At 33.2% G+C, this 24,336-nt stretch overlaps 3 protein-coding genes across 3 annotated transcripts in view; all 3 read right to left on the bottom strand.

Moving 5' to 3' along the window:
* The window catches only part of LOC116848898 (odorant receptor 43a-like), a 33,882-nt gene extending 22,195 nt beyond the window's left edge, over window positions 1–11,687 (bottom strand). Inside the window, exons 1-4 of the mRNA XM_032825460.1 lie at window positions 11,411–11,687; window positions 10,804–11,272; window positions 10,590–10,689; window positions 10,228–10,347 (exon numbers count right to left, since the gene is read on the bottom strand). Of these exons, the coding sequence (XP_032681351.1) occupies window positions 10,228–10,347; window positions 10,590–10,689; window positions 10,804–11,272; window positions 11,411–11,687 (966 nt within the window). The remainder of the gene's footprint in view (window positions 1–10,227; window positions 10,348–10,589; window positions 10,690–10,803; window positions 11,273–11,410) is intronic.
* Window positions 5,445–7,008, bottom strand: LOC116848901. Its single transcript, XM_032825464.1, has 4 exons — window positions 6,572–7,008; window positions 5,965–6,433; window positions 5,751–5,850; window positions 5,445–5,543 (listed from the first exon to the last, which is right to left on the bottom strand). The coding sequence occupies exons 1-4, from the start codon at window positions 6,846–6,848 to the stop codon at window positions 5,445–5,447; spliced, it is 945 nt and encodes a 314-aa protein (XP_032681355.1). The 5' UTR covers window positions 6,849–7,008.
* A 2,949-nt stretch (window positions 11,688–14,636) lies between the features above and the next one.
* On the bottom strand, window positions 14,637–19,296 carry LOC116848899. The gene is made up of 5 exons (XM_032825461.1): window positions 19,272–19,296; window positions 17,597–17,866; window positions 17,009–17,477; window positions 16,785–16,884; window positions 14,637–14,774 (listed from the first exon to the last, which is right to left on the bottom strand). The coding sequence occupies exons 1-5, from the start codon at window positions 19,294–19,296 to the stop codon at window positions 14,637–14,639; spliced, it is 1,002 nt and encodes a 333-aa protein (XP_032681352.1).
* Window positions 19,297–24,336: the final 5,040 nt, after the last annotated feature.

A 24,336-nucleotide genomic window follows, 5' to 3' on the forward strand; every position in this document is an offset into this window, starting at 1 on the left:
AATATTCACGCTGCGAAGGTTATGCTGTGTATTTGGTGGGACCAGGTCGGTGTTATTTATTATGAGCTGTTGAAACCGAACGAAACCATCACTGGGGAACGGTATCGAATTCAATTGATGCGATTGAGCCGAGCACTGCGCGAAAAACGGCCACAATACGAGTAGAGGCACGAAAAAGTGATTCTACTGCATGACAACGCTCGGCCTCATGTTGCCAAACCCGTTAAAACCTACTTGGAAACTCTCAAATGGGAAGTCCTACCCCACCCGCCATATTCCCCAGATATTGCGCCGTCCGATTATTACTTGTTCCGTTCGATGGCACATGGACTGGCTGATCAGCAGTTCCGCTTATATAAAGACATCAAAAAATGGCTTGATTCGTGGATAGCCTCATAAGACGAACGTTTTTACCGTAACGGTATTCGAGCTCTGCCAGAAAGATGGGAAAAAGTTAGCGACGGGCAATACTTTGAATGATTTATTTGTAATCATTTTTTCACAATAAAGTTGCATTTTCATAAAAAAAAACAGCGAGAACTTAGTTGCGCACCTAATATGTTTTTTCATTATTACAACTAGTTTCAACAATCAACTTTTTTCAGAAATATACTTTGATCAATTTTATTCGAGCAAACCTGCATATTTGGATACCTATGTGAAGAAGAATTATAAAAACCGTAATTACATGTTAATACTTTTAATATTTTTAAATGGAGATCCTACTGAAAAAAGTGTCTTGAGAACTCAACTGAGAACTCAAATGATATTTTAGTAAGATATTTGAATTGAAATCTCAAGACACTTTTTTCAGTAGAGATATTCTTCCATGTGTTAAATTTACATATTCTATTCTTAAAAATATTAGCATTCTCCACCTATTAATTTGACTTGTTGATGTCGCAGTGAAAATTTCTGCAAAGTTGTTACAAGATAGTGGCAATGTTGAAATGTCTGTCCTCGTAAACATTGTAATGTTTAATTGAAATTTTTAAAAACTATTATTTCGTTGAAGAAAGCTATGTTACTGGATGAAAAAACATTAATATTTACAATATTTAAAAAAAATTTTTTGGGATTAAATGAAAATTAGATTTATTTCATTTAAATTTCTTATAATTTGTTTTAAACTATGTATATACATTTTTTTTTGTTTAGACTAACCATTATAATACTTCGTTGAAAAAATAATAGTAAATTAATGCTTAATGATTGCTTTCTAAAAGTAATATACATGGAGTTTCTGGTTCAATAGTATATATTAATATTCGTTGTTGCGTTGCTTCAATATTTATTTATCAATAAGTTATAATATACTATGAACATTATAAGGATATATTGAGTAAATATAAGTTGTAACAATATCTTTAGAGGAAAGTTGCGGATCGGTTGATCGTTAAAGTCAGGCAACGTTTATTGTGGTTAAAACATGGATAGGTAATAGACTCCCGCACCGCTTACAAACGAAACATATAAAAGAGAAGAATACTCGAACGTTTGGAGTGTTTGTGACAAAATGTGTGGCTCCCAGCGCTCGTAAGATATGAGAAAATGAGGAATATATAAATTTCGTTTTACATTTACATTTAACATTCCACTATAACGTTGTTATAATGTTACATTGCAATGTTTTTGATAGCAAATATTTCAACATAGTCACAATCTTGCAACAACGTAGCAATAAGTCAATTCAATAAGTGATGAATTTTATTATTTTTACGAATGGAATTTATAAATTTAATGTATAGAAGACACACATATCTCTCTATTGAAAAAAAGTATTTTTATAGCTTAAGTGAGAAATCTTGCGGAAATCTCAATTAAGTTCTTAAATAAGATCTCAATTGAGATCTCAAAACTCTTTTTTTCAGTGGGAGAAATAACAGATCTGCATAGAAAACATGCGTAAAAGAGCACCATTATATTCATTTGAACGTTCCATGCCAAGAATCAAAAGAATACTGTCTTGCACTGTCTTGCACTGTTGAGGAAAAATCGATTCCACTTTTGCAATATATAACGACTTATTATTACGTTATTCTTAAAACGAGGTTCTTGAAAGACCAAAGGTTGTTATATGCATGTGTTCGCACGATTGCAAATGTTGCAACAAGCAGAATAGGGATGACGAACGCAGAGTTTAATATTATCATTTTGTCGATATCTTTGGTAACGAAACGGGTGAGTGAATAAATTATTATCGTGAGGACGCACACAACATGTACCGTTTATTGTCATAATAACCCATCGCTTTTTTTATCTCGTGTCTTTCCCTCTTTATTACCGCACATATGTAATTACAGCGTCGTGAGCATGCTAAACATGCACGCAAAGAATTTTTCATGTGTCTGTGGGAGACGAGTTAAGAGCTGCTGAAAACTTCATTCGAGTTATGGAAAAGATATATGTTGTCCATAGCTTTTACCTGGCTGAAAAGTTTGATCACTGGAAAAAGGAGTTACCATAGGGTGAACACTTTGATGCTGCATTATTGATGAGCCTTTAGTCCTACAGTCGAATACAGGTTTTAAATGATAGCAACCTTTGACTTTGAGAGACTGACAGCTGTACTATTTGATATAGTACATTGTTTCTCTCTGTAGTCGCCGGGCGTCTTGGGATCGCGCCAGAGATGTCGCTTCCGAACGGCATCTCTGAGCGTAATAAGGGAGGGGAGAGTGTCGCGAGTGTGAAGCGTCAAGTAGCTCAGTGGTTTAGAGCAGTCGCTCGGCAAGCGAAAGACACGGGTTCGAGTCCCGGCCTATAGCAAAACCGCGCTCTTAATATTTTTCTCTCTTTGGAACGAAAAGATACGCAGATCTCGAACGCACGGCGTCCCGCCGCTACCTAGTATGCCCTCCTTCTTCTTTGGAAGAAAGAGGAGGGCGTATGAAATAAGAAATGAAGGACAGTGCTAGTGGCTATTTAGAGCTAATCTGTTTTTGACAGTGTAAGATCGATGTGCTTTAACTAAACGGAAAGTATGCAAGTGAGATGTTATAGCGACATATTTTCCATCATAATACATGGTATTATAATGATTTCTTCTGTTAGCTTACGAGGTAAAGTTTGAAAATTAAATGAAAATGGAATTATGAGATGTTGACTAGTTTTTACGTTTATATTTTCATTGCGTGCTATATATATTTTTATTTTGCGCACATATACATATTAGGTGTACAAATAAATAAAACCAAATTTTGCAACTAAACTTAAGGGTCATTGAAAATGTATAACGCTTTTTTCAATCAGAGTATTCGCTGTTTCTATCTATAACTTAAACCATACTCGTAGTAAGAATTATAAAGTGTACATTTTTTAATATTGATATAATATATGATTTTTCCTCGTTTTTTAATAATATTTTCCAAATAGTTAAAATACAATTACTTAAAATAACGTTACTTTCCAAATTTTTCTGAAATATTATACAAATATCAGTCATATAATATGAATCATAATATTTTGTTAATGTTATCATAACACGTATATTAAAGGGAAATATAATATTAGCGAATACTTTGTACATGTACAGAAATTAATCAATTGTATGCTTAACTTAACTTTAGGTTACTACGATCCGTCTTTTTAATAGGTATGTTTTAATAACTATTCCTTCCACTCCGTTATTAGAATTACTCTAGCTATGCAGGCTCTTACAAATGTTTTTCCTTAATCTAATAGCTATCTATTTTAATCGGTTTATACTTATCGGTTCATTCGAATTTTGGGCAAAGGTTGCTCGTTTGACAAAAAATGCCTCATATACTTTTCTTCGATTAATTATTTAAATTTTATATATTAATTTTATATATTAATTTATTGTTTATTTATTTCAAATTTTACTGTCCTTCCATCAATTACACGTTATATGAGTAGATAACTTTATTTATCGATGTACGACATGTGAATCTGTTCCAAGATCACTTTTGCTTTAAACACGTTCTCGCTTCTTCGATTGATCAACAGACATGGGAAACATGTAGCTAAAGATGAGTGCAGCCGGCCGAAGGTTTCTTAGTTACTATCGATATGTAAATGATATAGCATTCGTGAGACTGAATGTACACTAGTCAATTTGTTTTTGCATATCATTTCCGAGAAAAACGTTCCATCACGTTCTTTATTTTATAAGTTACGAGTTGTAAAATAATTTTCAGAATATCGAAATGTTCATAGACCATGTTGCAGTCATCTTTCATTCAACGTATTCAAAAGTGTATCAAAGTTGATGGTCATTTTTTAAGCATTTAGTAAAATAAATAAAAAATTAAAATTTAAAAAATAAAATTGAATATTATCTTCATTTTTAATGATTTAAACTGTTAAGAATTTGTTATTAAGTTGCGAGAGGTTTTCATGTTTATATAATCGCGCATCCGATGAGTCACGTCTATGTATGGCGGCGCTAGCGAGAGCTCGCATATACTTTTGTTTATCGTAACTATAGACATAATGGCCCGTATTCTGAGTTTTCTTTCAACGATAAATGAGCCTCTAAAAGAGACTTAGGAGCCACCTAATTGGCTGAGAAGCTACATTTAAGACACTTTTATCGATAAAAAAGGATTTAGAATATAGGCCAATGTAGACCTAGCGTTTGCCTTTATTTGAAGAGTGGGATAAGGGACACATAGAAAAAGATGCATTATGTTTTGGAACCCTGCTTTCTCTCTCATTCGCGCATATGTATGAGCGTATGTGTGAGAGAGGTATAATTAAAATTGACGTGCACAATGGTGAAGTGCCACATTTGTTGGAAAATACATTTGGTTAATTAATCGATTAATTAATTAAGACATGTAATTTTCAGTTGCAGATTCTCGTTCTTTCATTCTTCTTTACTACTTCTTTTCTCTCACATATACACTCACATATACACTTTCGTACACATGCGCAAATGAGACAGAACGCAAGATCTCAAAACACAGAGTATCTTTTTCTACGTGAAGCTCTACCTCCTATTCCTCAATGCTCGGTCTACATATATTACGTCTATGATCGTGACAACGCACTGCAGAATGTAATTTGAAATAATTTTGAGCGCTATTTTGCGCCTGTTGGAGAGGGTTTAGCGAAAAGTTACCAAGAACAAAATTTCCTTACCCTTTTCATAGAATTCGAATCTGTAATAAAAAATAGGTGTTTTCGATGGAAAAATCAACCGCGGCATTATTAAGCTCAAAGAAGACCTCGGACTCAAAATCTAATTTAGTTCATCTAATAATCCCTTCCAAACCTTATAACTTTTATTTGAAACATTTTTTTGAAAATGCATTATTTTCGAGATATTTCGATGTGTAACTTAAAACGGGACACTCTGTATATAAGATACAAAGATCACTTTTCAAATAAAAAAATTATATAATTATATTTTCCTGCTTTGCCGTTATAGTCACTTTTATATTATATGTTTTTACTTACTTGTGTCATTAAAAGTTCACCTAAGCGCAATAAACGCACATATGCAATAAAACGGAAGTGCACGCTATTATAATTTCACTCAACTGCATAACTGATAATTGGCCTTTTTGCTTAATAACCTGAATAGTCACCAATACAAGTTATACACAACTTGAAACTTTTTGTTCTCTGAAACTCATCATGTTACACACAAAAAGTATTGTATGCGAAGAAAATTGACAAGAAAATTATTAAATAGTGACGTGAATCAGCAAATGCATCTTAAAATATGTTCATATATCAACATTTGTAATTATCTAGGACTGCTTGAATTATTTTTAACTTACATTGACGATGAGAAAACCATGTAGGCAAAATATTATACAAAAATAAAGCATCAGGTTAAGTAGCATTAAATTGAAACAATCATCGATAACTTCGATAGATCTGAAACAGCAACTTCTTTTCAGAGAAAGATGTAATTTTATATGGTGCTTAGATACTCCATTGTTCGAACAGTTTCTATTTTGAAAAACTTTCTTGACAATTTAGCTTGAGTACCTGATCAAACGAATGTTATCTCGGACGTTATATTTCAAAATTTCATCGTAGTTGGAATACTTCTTCATATGTGAAAACCGTAAATGTAAATTTTCCAATTGACCGCATACGTGAAAAACTAATAGACCGAACAAGTTGTCGATTGCAGTGGAAGAAATAGCAGCTATGAACGTTGCGAATGTTTGCGCTAGTAGCGTCAACTCAAATTGCGGACTTTTGGTTACATCGTATAGATAGTATGTTGATATTGGCAAACGTTTTCCAGAGTCCGTTAAATTAGTAAAATATCTCTTTGTTATTTTGAGCCACGGTAAACCAAATATAAAGATTAATCCAAAAAATATCATGGACAATGCGCACATAGCGATCGCTCGAGAAATCCTAGCGTGCCTTAACATCACTTTTTGCTCCTCTTTAATCTTTACTTTCATCCAATCTTTTTCAATCATATCAATAAGAGGTGCTAAAACTATAAGGATTAATGAGTTAAAATGAGTTGAGATGCTATTTTGCTATGCGGACACTTTTGCGCGTTTATAAATTCAATGAAAGATAAATTACAAATGTTGCTGTGTGATAAGAAAATACTCTGCTAAACATGGTGTACCTTCTTGTTTGTACCAAATAATGCCCACTTTCAAAACCGCTATCGTCAGAGGTAGACTATATTGCATATTATCTATCATTAGTATCATGTCACCCCATACTTTAATCAATGACATTAAACTCGGTATCGTGATTACGAAAAGTAACGTGATGAAACTGCACAGCCGTCGAAGTTTTAGTTTTACAATTTGTCGCGAGTCCCGGTTGTCTGGCGGCCACAAACCGATTATTTTTAACATGAACCAATTTAAACTGATCGCCTTTTGGAAATCTATCATTAAGAATTTAAGTTTTATTTCATATTAAAAACTACATAATGATTTTATATAATTTCACATAAGCTATTTATTTAGTATAAAAACAAATATATCAACGAATAAGTAAAAGACGGTCTACACGTGCGTACTTGACCGTATCGACTTTCTAAACAATGTTGAAAATCTAAATAATGAAATAATAAAATTTTGTTTAACCATTAATATATCCACGGAATTTGCGATATCATGTTATTAATTGTCATGTTATTGTGCGAAACAAACGGCTATTATATTCTTTCATGACTATAAACAGTTTTCTTCAGCGACACATTTTGATCAATATTATTCGAGAAATCTCCATGACACATTCAGATACTTATGTGAAGAAAATTACGAAATATATTGATAATCATGTTTATATTTTTAAGTAGAAAGATGACAGATTTGAATAGAAAACATATATAAAAGAGCATACTCTTATATTCACTTGAACAATCCATGCTAGGAGTCGAAAGATACTTGCACTGTCTTGCACTGTCTTGCACTGTCAAGGGAAAATCGTCCTTACTTTTGCGATATATAACGACTGATTATTATTACTCTTAAAACTATATTCTCGAAAGGCTAAAGTTTGTATGCATGTGTTCGCACAATTGTAAATATTGCAGCAACCAGAACAACAGAACAGAACATCGATAAACACACGGGTTGATATTATCGTTTCGTTGATGCCTTTGGTAACGAAAATGTGAGTGAATAAATTGTTATCCTGAGAACGCGTACAATGTGTACTGTCCATCGTCAAAATAACCCATCGCTTTTGTTATCTCTTGTTTTTCCCTCTATGTCACCGCATATTTGTAATTGCAGGGTCGTGAGCATGCACGCAAAGAATTTTTCATGTGTCGATGGGAGACGGGCTAAAGGCTGCTAAAAACTTCATTCGAGTTGAAAAGACGGTAGTTCGTTCATAGTTTGTACCTCGCTGAAAAGTTTGATCACTGGAAAAAGGAGTTAGGTTGAACACTTTGATGCTGCATTATTGATTAGCCTTACAGTCGAGAACAGTCGAAACACAGTAGTGTAAGAAATACGATATGAACGACAGTGCTAGTGGCTATTTGGTGCTAATGTGTCTTTGACTTGAATAGTGCGTGTAAAATCGACGTGAACTAGAAACGGAAAGCGAGATACTTTCCAGCATAATGACGATATTACAATGATTTCTTCTGTCAGCTTACGAGGTAAAGTTTGAAACTTAGTTGAAAAGGGAATTACGTGAGATTGAGTGTCATTTCGTTCTTGTGTACCACTTGTGTATTTTGAGAAAAACGTTCCATCACGTTCTTTATTTTATCGAGTTGTAAAAGAGTTGTAAAAGAATTTTTAGAAGATCGAAATGTTCATAAATTATGCTTCAGTTATCTTTTATTCAACGTATTCAATAGTATCGAAGTTGATGGCTACTTTTTTGAGCATTTAATGAAATAAATAAAAATAAATTAAATATTACCTTTATTTTTAATGATTTAAACTTTGTTTTCCAGAAATTTATCTCCAATAACCTTGAGTGTGTTATCATTAAATTTGTCATTAGTAGGACTACAAAGGAAGATGATAGAAAATTAGAAACCTATTAAAAAATATTAAGTTGATCTTCATTTCACCTTGATACTTCACCCTAAGATCAAACCAATAGCATCACGATATGTCTCCTTTGAAACACTGCAACATTTGTCTGAAACGTTTCTTGTCATTTTGCGTTACTTTTCATATATTTAAACTTCCCGATTTAAATATCTTGCCTTATATATATATATATATATATATATATATATATATATATATATAATTTAATTAAATTTATATTTAATTAAATATATATATATATATACAATATCCTATTTTAAGTTAATCACCGAAATATCTCGAAAACAATACATTTTCGAAAAAAATGGCTCAAATAAATGTTGTAGAGTTTGAAAGGGCTTATAAACTACTTAGATTTTTGGTCTGGGACCTTCTTTGCATCAAATAAGATCCAGATAGATTTTCAAGTTGATAGAAATATATATTTTTTATTACAGATTCGGATTCTATGGAAACAAATAAGAAAATTTTATTGTTAGTAACTTTTTGTTAAATTTTCTCCAACAGACGCAAAATAACGTTCAAGCTTATTTTGAAATACATTCTGTGTCTGTAATTCCTGTAGCATTCACCAAGAGTAAGCAAAATATCTTTACCATTTAGTGTATAATTCTTCAAGAATAATTTAATCCGGATTCGATAATACAAAACTATTAAGGTGATTATGTGATCTTTTTGATTTTCTTTTGACGCTAAAAATGAGTGTCAAGCGTCAGTATGAAAAAGCACCTTTATTGTTCAAATGATTATTAAAACATTGGTGTTATGACAGATTACCCAGAGAAAATGATGCTCAACGCTGCTTTTCAGCACCCCATGAATTGGCACCAACAGTTTAGTATTGTTAAATCCAGGTTAAATTATTCTTGCAAAATGACGAATTATGATATATGGGCCAATGTAGACCGAGCGTTTGCCTTTATTTGAAGAGTGGGGTAAGGGACACATAGAAAAAGATGCATTATGTTTTGGAACCCTGCTTTCTCTCTCATTCGCGCATATGTATGAGCGTATGTGTGAGAGAGGTATAATTAAAATTGACGTGCACAATGGTGAAGTGCAACATTTGTTGGAAAATACATTTGGTCAATTATTCGATTAATTCGGTGCAGAAGACATGTGGTTTTCAGTTCCAGTTTCTCGTTCTTTCATTCTTCTTTACTAATTTCTCTCACATATACACTCATATATATACTCTCGTACACATGCGCAAATGAGACAGAACGCAGGATCTCAAAACACAGTGCATCTTTTTCTACGTGAAGCTCTACCTCCCACTCCTCAACTCTCGGTCTACATATATTACGGTCTACATATATATCTATGATCGTAACATCGCAGTGCAGAAGGTAATTTGAAATAATTTTGAGCGCTATTTTGCGCCTGTTGGAGAGAGTTTAGCGAAAAGTTACCAAGAACAAAATTTCCTTACCCTTTTCATAGAATTCGAATCTGTAATAAAAAATAGGTGTTTTCAATGGAAAAATCATTCGCGGCATTATTAAACCCAAAGAAGACTCCGGACCCAAAATCTAATTTAGTTCATCTAATAATCCCTTCCAAACCTTACAACTTTTATTTGAAACATTTTTTTGAAAATGCATTATTTTCGAGATATTTCCATGTGTAACTTAAAACGGGACACACTGTATATAATATACGAAGATCACTTTTCAAATAAAAAAATTATATGATTATATTTTCCTGCTTTGCCGTTATAGTCACTTTTATATTATATGTTTTTACTTACTTGTGTCATTAAAAGTTCACCAACAGCGCAATAAAGGCACATATGCAATAAAACGAAAACGCACGCTATTATAAACCAACTCAACTGCATAACTGATAATTGGCCTTTTTGCTTAATAACCTGAATAGTCACCAATACAAGTTATACACAACTTGAAACTTTTTGTTCTCTGAAACTCATCATGTTACACACAAAAAGTATTATATGCGAAGAAAATTGACAAGAAAATTATTAAATAGTGACGTGAATTGGCAAATACATCTTAAAATATGTTCATATATCAACATTTGTAATTATCTAGGACTGCTTGAATCACAGGATCTATAATTAAGTGATTGCGCGCATAATTATTTTTAACTTACATTGACGATGAGAAAACCTTGTAGGCAAAATATTATACAAAAATAAAGCACCAGGTTGAGTAGCATTAAATTGAAACAATCATCGATAACTTCGATAGATCTGAAACAGCAACTGCTTTTCAGAGAAAGATGTAATTTTATATCGTGCTTAGATACGCGATTGTTCGAACAGTTTCTATTTTGAAAAATTTTCTTGACAATTTAGCTTGAGTACCTGATCAAACGAATGTGATCTCGGACGTTATATTTCAAAATATCATCGTAGTTGGAATACTTCTTCATATGCGAAAATCGCAAATGTAAATTTTCCAATTGACCGCATACGTGAAAAACTAATAGACCGAACAAGTTGTCGATTGCAGTGGAAGAAATAGCAGCTATGAACGTTGCGAATGTTTGCGCTAGTAGCGTCAACTCAAATTGCGGACTTTTGGTTACATCGTATAGATAGTATGTTGATATTGGCAAACGTTTTCCAGAGTCCGTTAAATTAGTAAAATATCTCTTTGTTATTTTGAGCCACGGTAAACCAAATATAAAGATTAATCCAAAAAATATCATGGACAATGCGCACATAGCGATCGCTCGAGAAATCCTAGCGTGCCTTAACATCACTTTTTGCTCCTCTTTAATCTTTACTTTCATCCAATCTTTTTCAATCATATCAATAAGAGGTGCTAAAACTATAAGGATTAATGAGTTAAAATGAGTTGAGATGCTATTTTGCTATACGGACACTTTTGCGCGTTTATAAATTCAATGAAAGATAAATAATAAATGTTGCTATGTGATAAGAAAATACTCTGCTAAACATGGTGTACCTTCTTGTTTGTACCAAATAATGCACACTTTCAAAACCGCTATCGTCAGAGGTAGACTATATTGCATATTATCTATCATTAGTATCATGTCACCCCATACTTTAATCAATGACATTAAACTCGGTATCGTGATTACGAAAAGTAACGTGATGAAACTGCACAGCCGTCGAAGTTTTAGTTTTACAATTTGTCGCGAGTCCCGGTTGTCTGGCGGCCACAAACCGATTATTTTTAACATGAACCAATTTAAACTGATCGCCTTTTGGAAATCTATCATTAAGAATTTAAGTTTTATTTCATATTAAAAACTACATAATAATTTTACATAATTTTACATAAGCTATTTATTTAGTATAAAAACAAATATATCAACGAATAAGTAAAAGACGGTCTACACGTGCGTACTTGACCGTATCGACTTTCTAAAAAATGTTGAAATAATGAAATAATGAAATTTTGTTTAACTATTAATATGTCCACGGATTTTGCGATGTCATGTTATTAATTGTCATGTTATTGTGCGAAACAAATGGCTATTATATTTTTTCATGACTATAAACAGTTTCCTTCAGCGACACATTTTGATCAATATTATTCGAGAAATCTCCATGACACATTCTGACAGATACTTATGTGAAGAAAATTACGAAATATATTGATAATCATGTTGATATTTTTAAGTAGAAAGATGACAGATTTGAATAGAAAACATCTATAAAAGAGCATACTCTTATATTCACTTGAACAATCCATGCTAGGAGTCGAAAGATACTTGCACTGTCTTGCACTGTCTTGCACTGTCAAGGGAAAATCGTCCTTACTTTTGCGATATATAACGACTGATTATTATTACTCTTAAAACTATATTCTCGAAAGGCTAAAGTTTGTATGCATGTGTTCGCACAATTGTAAATATTGCAGCAACCAGAACAGCAGAACAGAACATCGATAAACACACGCGTTTATATTATCGTTTCGTTGATGCCTTTGGTAACGAAAAAGGTGAGTGAATAAATTGTTATCCTGAGAACGCGTACAATGTGTACTGTCGATCGTCAAAATGACCCATCGCTTTTGTTATCTCGTGTTTTTCCCTCTGTATCACCGCACATTTGTAATTGCAGGGTCGTGAGCATGCACGCAAAGAATTTTTCATGTGTCGATGGCAGACGGGCTAAAGGCTGCTAAAAACTTCATTCGAGTTGAAAAGACGGTAGTTCGTTCATAGTTTGTACCTCGCTGAAAAGTTTGATCACTGGAAAAAGGAGTTAGGTTGAACACTTTGATGCTGCATTATTGATTAGCCTTACAGTCGAGAACAGTCGAAACACAGTAGTGTAAGAAATACGATATGAACGACAGTGCTAGTGGCTATTTGGTGCTAATGTGTCTTTGACTTGAATAGTGCGTGTAAAATCGACGTGAACTAGAAACGGAAAGCGAGATATTTTCCAGCATAATGACGATATTACAATGATTTCTTCTGTCAGCTTACGAGGTAAAGTTTGAAACTTAGTTGAAAACGGAATTACGTGAGATTGAGTGTCATTTCGTTCTTGTGTATCACTTGTGTATTTTGAGAAAAACGTTCCATCACGTTCTTTATTTATCGAGCTGTAAAAGAATTATTGGAAGATCGAAATATTCATAAATTATGCTTCAGTTATCTTTTATTCAACGTATTCAATAGTATCGAAGTTGATGGCTACTTTTTTGAGCATTTAATGAAATAAATAAAAATAAATTAAATATTACCTTTATTTTTAATGATTTAAACTTTGTTTTCCAGAAATTTATCTCCAATAACCTTGAGTGTGTTATCATTAAATTTGTCATTAGTAGGACTACAAAGGAAGATGATAGAAAATTAGAAACCTATTAAAAAATATTAAGTTGATCTTCATTTCACCTTGATACTTCACCCTAAGATCAAACCAATAGCATCACGATATGTCTCCTTTGAAACACTGCAACATTTGTCTGAAACGTTTCTTGTCATTTTGCGTTACTTTTCATATATTTAAACTTCCCGATTTAAATATCTTGCCTTATATATATATATATATATATATATATATATATATAATTTAATTAAATTTATATTTAATTAAATATATATATATATATACAATATCCTATTTTAAGTTAATCACCGAAATATCTCGAAAACAATACATTTTCGAAAAAAATGGCTCAAATAAATGTTGTAGAGTTTGAAAGGGCTTATAAACTACTTAGATTTTTGGTCCGGGACCGTTTTTGCATCAAATAAGATCCAGATAGATTTTCAGTTTGATAGAAATACATATTTTTTATTACAGATTCGGATTCTATGGAAACAAATAATAAAATTTTATTCTTAGTAACTTTTTGTTAAATTTTCTCCAACAGACGCAAAATAACATTCAAGCTTATTTTGAAATACATTCTGTGTCTGTAATTCCTGTAGCATTCACCAAGAGTAAGCAAAATGTCTACCATTTAGTGTATAATTCTTTAAGAATAATTTAATCCGGATTCGATGATAAACTATTAAGGTGGTTATGTGATCTTTTTGATCTTCTTTTGACGCTAAAAATGAGTGTCGTGCGTCAGTATGAAAAAGCACCTTTATTGTTCAAATGATAAAACATTGGTGTTATGACAGATTACCCAGAGAAAATGATGCTCAACGCTGCTTTTCAGCACCCCATGAATTGGCACCAACAGTTTAGTATTGTTAAATCCAGGTTAAATTATTCTTGCAAAATGACGAATTATACACTACATGATGTAGTAAACATTTTGCTTATTTTTGGTAAATGTCGCAGGAATTACGGACATGCTTCCATCATCTTGTCTTCATTGACCGGAATGTATTTCAAAATAACTTGGACCGCTATTTTGCGTCTGTTGGAGAAAGTTTTACGAAAAGTTGCCAAGAATAAAATTTCCTTATTTTTTCCCATAAAATTCGAATCTGTAATAAAAAAAATAGGTGTTTTCACTGAAAAAATCAACCTGTGTCTTATTAAGCCCAAAAGACATATTCGGATCTAAGCAGTTCATCTGATAAACTCCTTCAAATTCTATAACTTTTATTTGAAGCATTTTTTTCGAAAATGTATTGTTTTTGAGATATTTCGGTGTGTTAAATTGGGATACTCTTTATATAGCTTACGTAGAGCATTTTACAAATAATAAAATTATATAATTCTCTCTCCCTACTGTGCCGTTAAAGCCACTATTATATATTTTCACTTACTTGTATCATTAAAATTTCACCAACAGCGCAATAAAGACACATATGCAACAAAATGATAATACACGCTATAATAAACCAACTCAACTGCATAACTGATATTTGGCCTTTTTGATTAATAACCTGAATAATCACCAATACAAGTTATATAACCTTAAAACTCTTTGTTCTGGAATTCAACGAGGTAAAAGAAACAGGAGAGAATGTATCGGTAATGAGGATTTTACCATTGACGAATGTACATGTTACGTTCTGTAGACTACACGTAATGAATCATTTATATGAATAATACGGTATCAGTAGTAAATTGAATGTTTCAGCTGATCTAACCCGGTCGAACTTTTCAAACAGATAAAATACCCAGCTCTATGTACACAAAAATTATGAGCCTCGCACGTTATTCTCATATCATTGTATAATAATAGAATATAGAAGAAATAGTCACGAAACATAACACTTAGTACACCGCAAATAGATAAATACTTATATCAACTTATATCATGAATTGTCACAATTCTATCAAGGCCCTAAATTCCTAAAGACAGATCATCCCACTTGAACATTACCTTCGATTTTATCGAAACGTCGAGAAACTTCTCCCACAGTTCTAGAACTTTTTCCTCGATTCTAAGATTTTCTCACTCCCAATCCAAAGTACTACCGAGCCCTATTTGGTTGTTGCTCGGGTTTTGTAACTCTTTCCTACTACATACAATCGTGAAACAACGATTATTAACTGTAACCGAGCAAAAATTGAACTAATCTGAAGGAGACTTTGCAGACACAAGTCATCAAGAGAACATCCCGATCGAGGGGAAGATATCAAGAACCAACTTGCCAGTTGCAGATTCATTTCACCCACTATTAACTCACGTCTAAAGTAAGTTCTGCATTTGTTTCATTTTACATTCCGTTGCTCTCTTCAGTTATTTCGCTGCAATAATTCCGGTGAGTCTGATACTCGTCTCCTCCCTCGGGATCGGCAATTCTCCCGACTTCCCTGAGCATATCCTGTCTCCTTTGCCCGTGCTAAATCCATCGTTCAGCTCTGCTTCTCCATAACTATCTGTCCCCTCTTAGTCATCGCACTTCAACCCCTCAGCACCATACACGCACACATGCACACTCCTACACACACACACATACATACATATACACACACACACATACACATACACACACACACATACACACAAACACACGCACCCGTATTTGTAAAAATTTGCGACATTACAATCTCATGTGTTATATTAAGAGTCATAATTAATAAATTCACCATCGTCTTGTGATTAATGTAAGTCTAAATTTTGTTTCCCCCACACTCTTTCATCCAATTATTCGCTCTAGGTCCTTGGTAAAGGGATTCGCCTACCTGACCTAAAAAGGACGCACTCATTGCGCGTGTAAAGCGACCCTTCTGGCCGCTGACCCACTTCTCGACCTGCATGTACGGCTGAGGCTTAATATAAGTACTTATATGGTTGTGTTTTCCTCTAGAACGTAACATACCTTATGGCCATCTTAGACGACCACTTTTTTATGTTTATCAGTAAAAAGTAGGGAGAAGAGCTACATATATGGGCTAAATTGTTTTAGGAAGAAGTATTGTGAGATATAAATGCATTATGATACATTACCAGTCTGTGACATAACAACAACAGCTTGAAACTATGGGATAATAGTTCTTCATTGATTAGTATCAATAATAAGAAGTTTATATTTTAGAGATTATGTTCTATCATATATATAGCATTGTAAAATCGTAGATTTACACATAGATATTAAATAATTTTTCACAAACAGATTTCTGATTGACAAAAATTAAAGAAGTGCCTGGATAAACTTTGTTAAACAGTCTAATTAGTGCAGTAAATTTTGAGGCACTTCCAGTGTTTTCATTATGTCGAAAAAATGTCGAAATAACGCTTAGTACAAAACTCTCACTTCTTTTACCTCGCTGCTGCAACTCATTACTTTACAAAAAATATTATGTGAAAAAAATGGACAAGAAAAGTATTCAATAGTGACGTAGTGCGTCTTATAATTTGCTAATATATCGACGTTTCGAATTATCGAGAATTGTTTGAATCACAGGATCTTTAATTACGTAATGGGTTATTATTTCTGACTTACATTAACAATGAGAAATCCTTGTAGGCAAAATATTATACCAAAATAAAGTACCAGGTTAAGTAGCATCAAATTGAAAGAATCATCAATAACTTCGATAGATCTGAAATAGCAACTGCTTTTTAGAGAAAGATGTAATTTTATATCATGCTTAAATACACGCACTTGTGCGATTGTTTGCACAATTTCTATTTGAATAGACTTTCTTGACAACCCAGTTTGAGTACCTGATCAAACGAATGTGATCTTGGATATTATATTTCAAAATTTCATTGAAGTTGGGATACTTCTTCATATATGCTATCCGCAAATGTAAATTTTCTAATTGACCGCATACGTGAAAAATTAATAATCCGAACAAGTTGTCGATCGCAGAGTAAGAGATACCACATATGAACGTTGCGAGTGTTTGCGCCAGTAGCGTTAGCTCGTACTGTGGACTCTTGGTCACATCGTGCAGGTAGTATGTTGGTATTGGTAGGTATTTTCCAAAGTACGTTAAGTTGGTCACGTAACTCCTTGTCATTTCGAGACACGGTAAACCAAACATAATGATTAATGCAAATAATATCATGAACAATCCGCACATAGCGATCGCACGAGAAATTCTGGCGTGCCTTAGCATAACATCTCGCTCCTCTTTAATCTTTATTGTCATCCAATCTCTCTCAATCATATCAATTAAAGGTGCTAAAACTATAAGAAACACTAATGTGTTACTATTTTGCTACGCGGATACTTTTGCGCGTTTTTCAAACTCAATAAAAGATTGCAAGAGTTACTGATAAGGAAACCCTCTGCTAAACACAATGTACCTTCTTGTTTATACCAAATAATGCAGATTTTGAAAACCGCTATCGACAGAGAAATACTATATTGCATATTATCTATCATTAGTATCATATCACCCCATACTCTAATTAATGCAATTAAACTCGGTATCGTAATTACGAGAAGTAACGTGATGCAACTGCATAGTCGTCGAAGCTTCAGTTTTATAATTTGTCGCGAATCTCGATTATCTGGCGGCCACAAACCGACTATTTTTAACATGAGCCGATTTAGACTGATTGCCTTTTGGAAATCTATTATTAAAAACTTAAGTTTTATATCATATTAAAAACTACAATTTCACACATGCTATTTGTTTAATGTAAAAACAAATACATCGACAAATAAGTTACGAACGGATTACACGGATATACTTAATCGTATTCACTCTCCAAAATAAACAATGGTAAATATATAGAAAACTGGTGCTACCCCCAATATGTTTGACCTTGTTATATGTTATCAAGGACATAGCTCTGAAGGTTCAGCTTTAGAAAATTTTAGCCGTCGCTCGTTGTTCGTTAAAAAGTTATTAACAAAACAAATTGCATAAAATGGATGTAACTGTTGGACACCGTCCAATATACAAAAACATCGAATTTGTGGGCTAGAAAGGTATCTGCCACTATTCTGAGTAACATTCAGAAGGTTTCAACTGGCACTCATTGTTTGTTAAAAAGTTATTTACAAAAAAAGATATATTAATATCAACACAGAGTACTACTTAACAGTAGTATATTAAAGCTGCGGGCGTGCGTGCGTGCGAAAAATATTTGTCCAATTTAATAAAGTATTTGTTCACATATTTCATGTACTTTTCCTTGAAAAAAAGCAGGGAATCGTGTGTTACATTGAAAAATTCATATATCAAATGCATGTTGAAAATTTGGAAGCCGTGTGTTACATTCAGTTGTATACGCACGCACGCACGCATGCACGCATACACACACACGCACACACATATACACTCCTCGCCCGCCCGCCCGGTGTGTACATGTATTCCTATTATATTTGGATGATTTAACAATCATTCATATAATTTTGCGACACTGTATAAATTAATGTGTGGCAGAAATATCATTCTTTTTGTAAAACTTCAAATATAATAGGAACACACGTACACACCGCGAGCCCGCCTGGGCCTGCACGCGTGCAGGAGAGCAGTGTATGTATGTGTGTGTGTAGCACCTTTCAATTCAATTCGATGTTTTTGTATATACGGTGTCCAAAAATTACATTTATTTTATGCAACTTCTTTTGTTAATAACTTTTTAACGAACAACGAGCGACGGCTAAAACCTTCAGGTCATTCAGGGGAGTGACCTCTATAACATATGTCAAGGTCAAGCCCATCGTAGGTGGCACCAGTTTTCTGTATATTTACCCAAACAATGTCATGAAATAATAAAATTTGGTTAAACTATTAATATACAAAATTTGCGAATAATTGCCATGTTATTGGGCAAAATAAACTATTATGTACTTTCATGACTACAATCAGTTTTTTTCAGTGATATATTTTGATCAATTTCATTCAAGAAATCCCTATGACACATTTGGATGCTGTGTGAAGGAGATTATAAAACATCTTAATCTCATGTTAGTACTTTTAAATAGAGAAGTAACAAATCTGATTAGAAAACATGCGTAAAGGAGTACCATTATATTCGTTTGAATGATCCATGCTAAATATTAGAAGGATACTGTTTTACACTGTCTTACACTTTCGTGCACTATCGAGGGAAAATCGTCCTCAGTTTTGCGATATACAACGACTTATTATTACGTTACTCTTAAAACAATATGCTCGAAAGGCTAAAGTTCGTTGTATGCATGTGTTCGCACAATTGTAACTATTGCAGTAACCAGAACAACAGCGACGAACACACCGGTTGATATTATCGTTTTGTTGACGCCTTTGGTAACGAAACGGGTAAGTGAATAAATTATTATCGTGAGAACGTGCTCAATGTGTACTCTCTATCGCTAGAACGATCCATCGTTTTTGTTATCTCGTGTTTTTCCCTCTTTGTCACCGTACATTTGTAATCGCAGGATTGTGAGCATGCACGCAAAGAATTTTTTATGTGGCCATACGAGGCGCGTTAAAAGCTGCTACAAACTTCATTCGAATTATGGAAAGACTGCAGTTTGTCCATAGTTTCTATTTCGCTAAAGAGTTTGACTACTGGTAAAAGAAGTTACCATAAGCTGAACACTGATGCTGCATTATTGATGAGCTTTTCGTTGCACGGTCTTTTTCAGAGAACAGTCGATGCGCGACAGTGTAAAAAATAAAATGTGAACGAAAGTGCTGGTGACTGTTTGGCGTTGTATCTGTTTGGAATATGTCTTTGACTTAGACAGTGCGTGTAAGACGGACGTATTTGAACTAAACGGAATTTTGTAAGTGAGACATTTAAGGCAAGGAAGATATTTTTAAGCGTAACGACAGCATTACAATAATTACTTCTGTCAGGTTATGAAGTGAAGTTTGTAACATAGATGAAAATGGAATAAGGTGCCGACTACTTTTCACATTTATATTTTCATTGCGTATACACTTTATACACTTCTACTTTGTGTACATGTACATATTAGATGTACAAATAAGTAATTAAAATTTTTTGATTAAACTCTAGGTTTATTAAAAAAAAAAAGTACAGCATAAAGTACATTCTTTATAGTAAAGTAAATTCTTTAATCAGAGTTTCTGTCTATATCTTAAGCCGTACTTAGCAAGCAAGAAACTCAAAGTCTATTTTTTAATAATTATATTATTCGTAATTTTTACTCGTTTTTAAATAATGTTTACAAATGTTACGTAATATAACATGGCTTTCCAAATATTTTTATAATATTTTTAGAATATTTTTAGAAACATGAGTCGTAATATTTTGTTAATGTTACATAACACAAACCGTTATTTTTAAAAATTCATGCACAAAAGTCAACGTCTTATCACATAAAAATAACTTCAAACAACATTTAGAACCTACTGAATGGTTAAGTAAAAAATGAAAATTATTCTATTTGGAGGTGAAGATTCTAAATCTGTAGTAAAAAATGAGGATTTCTATTTAAAAATTTTTACTTGAGCCTTACTGGACTCAACACGAGCCCAGGAAAATCTAATAAGATCGTCTATTGTTGCTCTTCCAACTTTTATATGAAACATTTTTCTTTAAAATGTATTCAAGAGATATTTGAGGTCGTCATGGAACAGCATGTATACAAGATGTCCCACAAATGGTAGAACACCCGTTAGGGATAGGAAGGAGATGAAATTTGGAGGAACTGAAGGTTCTCCTTCCATTTTTGGATCCGACAATTAGTTTATGAAATATTAACTAATTAAGTTTGTTAATCCCTTAGCGCCCCGAGCGAACCCTCAGGACCGTAGGACGCCGTGGGCTCCTCACCGACCTTGCTCTGTTTTTCACCCCTTTTTTGTATTACAAGGGAATAAATATAAATGAGTGAGTAAGTGAGTGGGCGGGTATCTGACAGGGCTATGGGGGTAACAAGTTTTCAGTGTGTGCAGATAATGTGCGGGTGTTTTTGTATATGTGTGTGTGTGTGTGGGGAGGGGAGGAGAGAGAGAGAGAGAGAGAGAGAGAGAGAGAGAGGAGGGACATGCATCACTTATCATTCTTTCTTGCATACACGGATATAATACGATAGTGGATAATAATATCTCCATTTATTTCACCTTATAAAGTTACAGTCGCCCATACTTTATTATGAAATGTTTGTTAACGTCGAAACGACTGCCTTGAAACGGATAAAAATATAACGTTTTGAGAAAATTTCTAAAAAAATTATAAAAATGTGTAATCGACAATAGGTAATCTGACTTTGCTGACGTCATCCAAGATCAAACTAGTCAGACTAGTAAATAAATCTTTTTAAATCCTAAAATTTTTGTCTAAAACAGTTTTTGCAAAACTTATAATTTCCGAGATATTTCACCGTCCTTGAATATTTTACACGTTCTATATACATATATATAGGTTGAGGAAAAAATACCAGGACTCTGAAATATTAATATTTCGAAAAATATAAGTTTTATAGAAAACTATTTCAAGTAAAAGTTGTAAGGTATGAAAAATATATTTACTGACTTTAGCGATGCTACTCAAGGCAGTAATGCCAGTTTCAGGTCGCTAATAGCACGCTATTGAACGTGGAGGAGATATCGCACACAAGCGACTAGCCGTGTCCCTACACGTTTCACATTATCAACATTTCACCCGGTTACGGTGGTGGAAGAGTTCAGACATACAATCGACATTCTTTTTCTTCTCAAGCTATAGCTACAGCTACAGTTATAGCTACAGTTAATGCTATAGCCGCAAGAATCGTGTTAGGCTTAAGTATTATATCTCGCTGCTCCTATATTCCTTCTCGCGCGCGTAGTCTTACTACTCTTATACATTTACACACACTACATCTTTATACTAAATAAAATATACTCTATATATCAAATATATTAAGTAAATTAAGAAAGGAAGAATAGAAGGAGCATAGTGGTAAATAAATAATAGAAATTCATTTTTGGCTAAAATGTACACCTTTTTATTATAGACTGTGTAAAGTGATTTTTGTATTACTAGTATCATTATTGATTGTGTAAAGTCATCTTCATACTAATAGCACTAAAATTAATTATCATTTTCTCAAAATGTAATTAACAATTAGCAGACTTCAAGATTAGAGGTAACATTGATCACGTTGTCTTCGGTATAAATCAATATAATATTATATTTTAAATAGCGAGGTCAAATATGATTTGTTAAAAATGCATATAATTCATTATATAAAAAAATGGGATCCATTATATAGAGCAATTTCACATTCAAAATTAACAGGATCAAAATGATACAGATGATAAAGGAGTTTAAAATAAATATTTTCAAATAGGGAATCAGTAGTTTGATGTGTCTATTTAAGGCTGCACAAGATCGTAAACTTCCAAGTGAAACTTGTAATAGATGTGAGGAACGTTCTTGTACTGCTACTTTATTTTGTATAACATAACATTCTTATGTTTAAACTCATAGATTTTCTACGCGACGATATAACGCGATCAATATATTGACCACAGACTGATATTGATGATTCGATTCCATTCGATTCCATCTCCATTTTTCGGGATGGGACTGTATTGATGGATTTGGTATATATTATATACCAACAAGTACATACTGGACATTTTTATCCTCCCACAATCATATTAATATTAAAGTTATATTAGTATTTAATAGCACTAAGACATCCGTGCTAGCTCCTTATGTGCCATTAATATTTCACTATTAGTTAACTCTATCAAGGAGCCTTCTATTATTTTAGTATATATTGTACATGTATATTGTAAATTGTATAAATATATTGCGGACGAATAAAACCATACATTTCTTCTTATAATTCTGTATGTTTTACGTGCGGAGTTGCGATCGATTCAATAAATGCGTATGGAGCGTATCTGATTAGACGTACACCATATATAAATATATGGATACATGTTTTCTATATTTATATCTTTTTTTCAGGTTTTTTCTACATTACAATAGCAGACCACATCAGTCATCTGTGGTCAATATATTGATCATATACGCATTGATGATAGTCGTGTTCGCGACTTGAATCCGCATCAAGAACCAATTAAGCAGTCTCCAATCGGTATCGATAAAGCGAACTGTTTTGTCTACACCATTTGATAAACATTTACACGTTCAATAAAGTTATCTTAGCACCTTTGCTTTCATAGTGCTACAGTTGCTTCAAAAGATAAAAACAGTTCCGCATTCATTCTATTAATATAACGATAAAGGAATGGCTTAAAGGTATCCTATTAAGACGTAGAACGCTCGTCAGGAAATTGCCAGTACGTTACTTTTACTCCGTACGACCTACTAGCACGTTGCATTAAATGTTCGTTTTATATTTTTATTTCATATTTTGTCACAAATTTTGTTTGATTTTAAGATACTTGTGTCATTATATGTAGAATAAAATTCTGAATGTATATTGCTATAAACATCTTGATTTAATAAGAAATTTTACATAGGGCATCTTTTCTCGGCAGCGACGATATATTATAATCGTGCTCACAACTCAGATCGACGCCGAGAAAGCCAAAATATCCTCGGACACGCGTAAAAGCACTGAGTCGGAACGAGAAGGAGCGAGAAGGAGCGAAGACAATTCTGGATACAATTCCGAACAGTTATGGATTTGCGATTGTCCATTAATTAAATATCCTAGTACCAACATTTGTACCTCGAAGCGTCAATATAAACCTTCCGGCCTAGACGAGACGCACCTCTCGCTGCATTCAGTCGTGCGCTTAGACATCGTACCGAGTTAAATCCCGCCGGTGTACACAACTATACTATATCGAATATAGAGTAATTGTCATCATAAGTGCCGACGCCTAAGATGTCACAAGCTCTGCGTGCAAAATACGCTTTGAGTATAGAATTGTAAACACATTTGACACGGCATAAATAAAAGCTAAGAAATGGATTAAGAAGGTATCTAACTGTTTACTCAAACTTGTCTACGCTCTCCGACTTCTGGAAATTCTGACATGCGTTATCTTGTAATTCTGTTATCCGTTATTTTTGACGCCATTGAACTAAATACTTTTTAAGGTTATGTTAGGCTCTCTGTCATACTAAATGTCCTTTTTAATAAGTATATGTCAACAATAATCGCAAAA

This window comes from Odontomachus brunneus, unplaced genomic scaffold, assembly GCF_010583005.1.
Source record: "Odontomachus brunneus isolate Ranch 3 - 2012 unplaced genomic scaffold, Obru_v1 Obru_scaffold_101, whole genome shotgun sequence".
NCBI lineage: Eukaryota > Metazoa > Arthropoda > Insecta > Hymenoptera > Formicidae > Odontomachus > Odontomachus brunneus.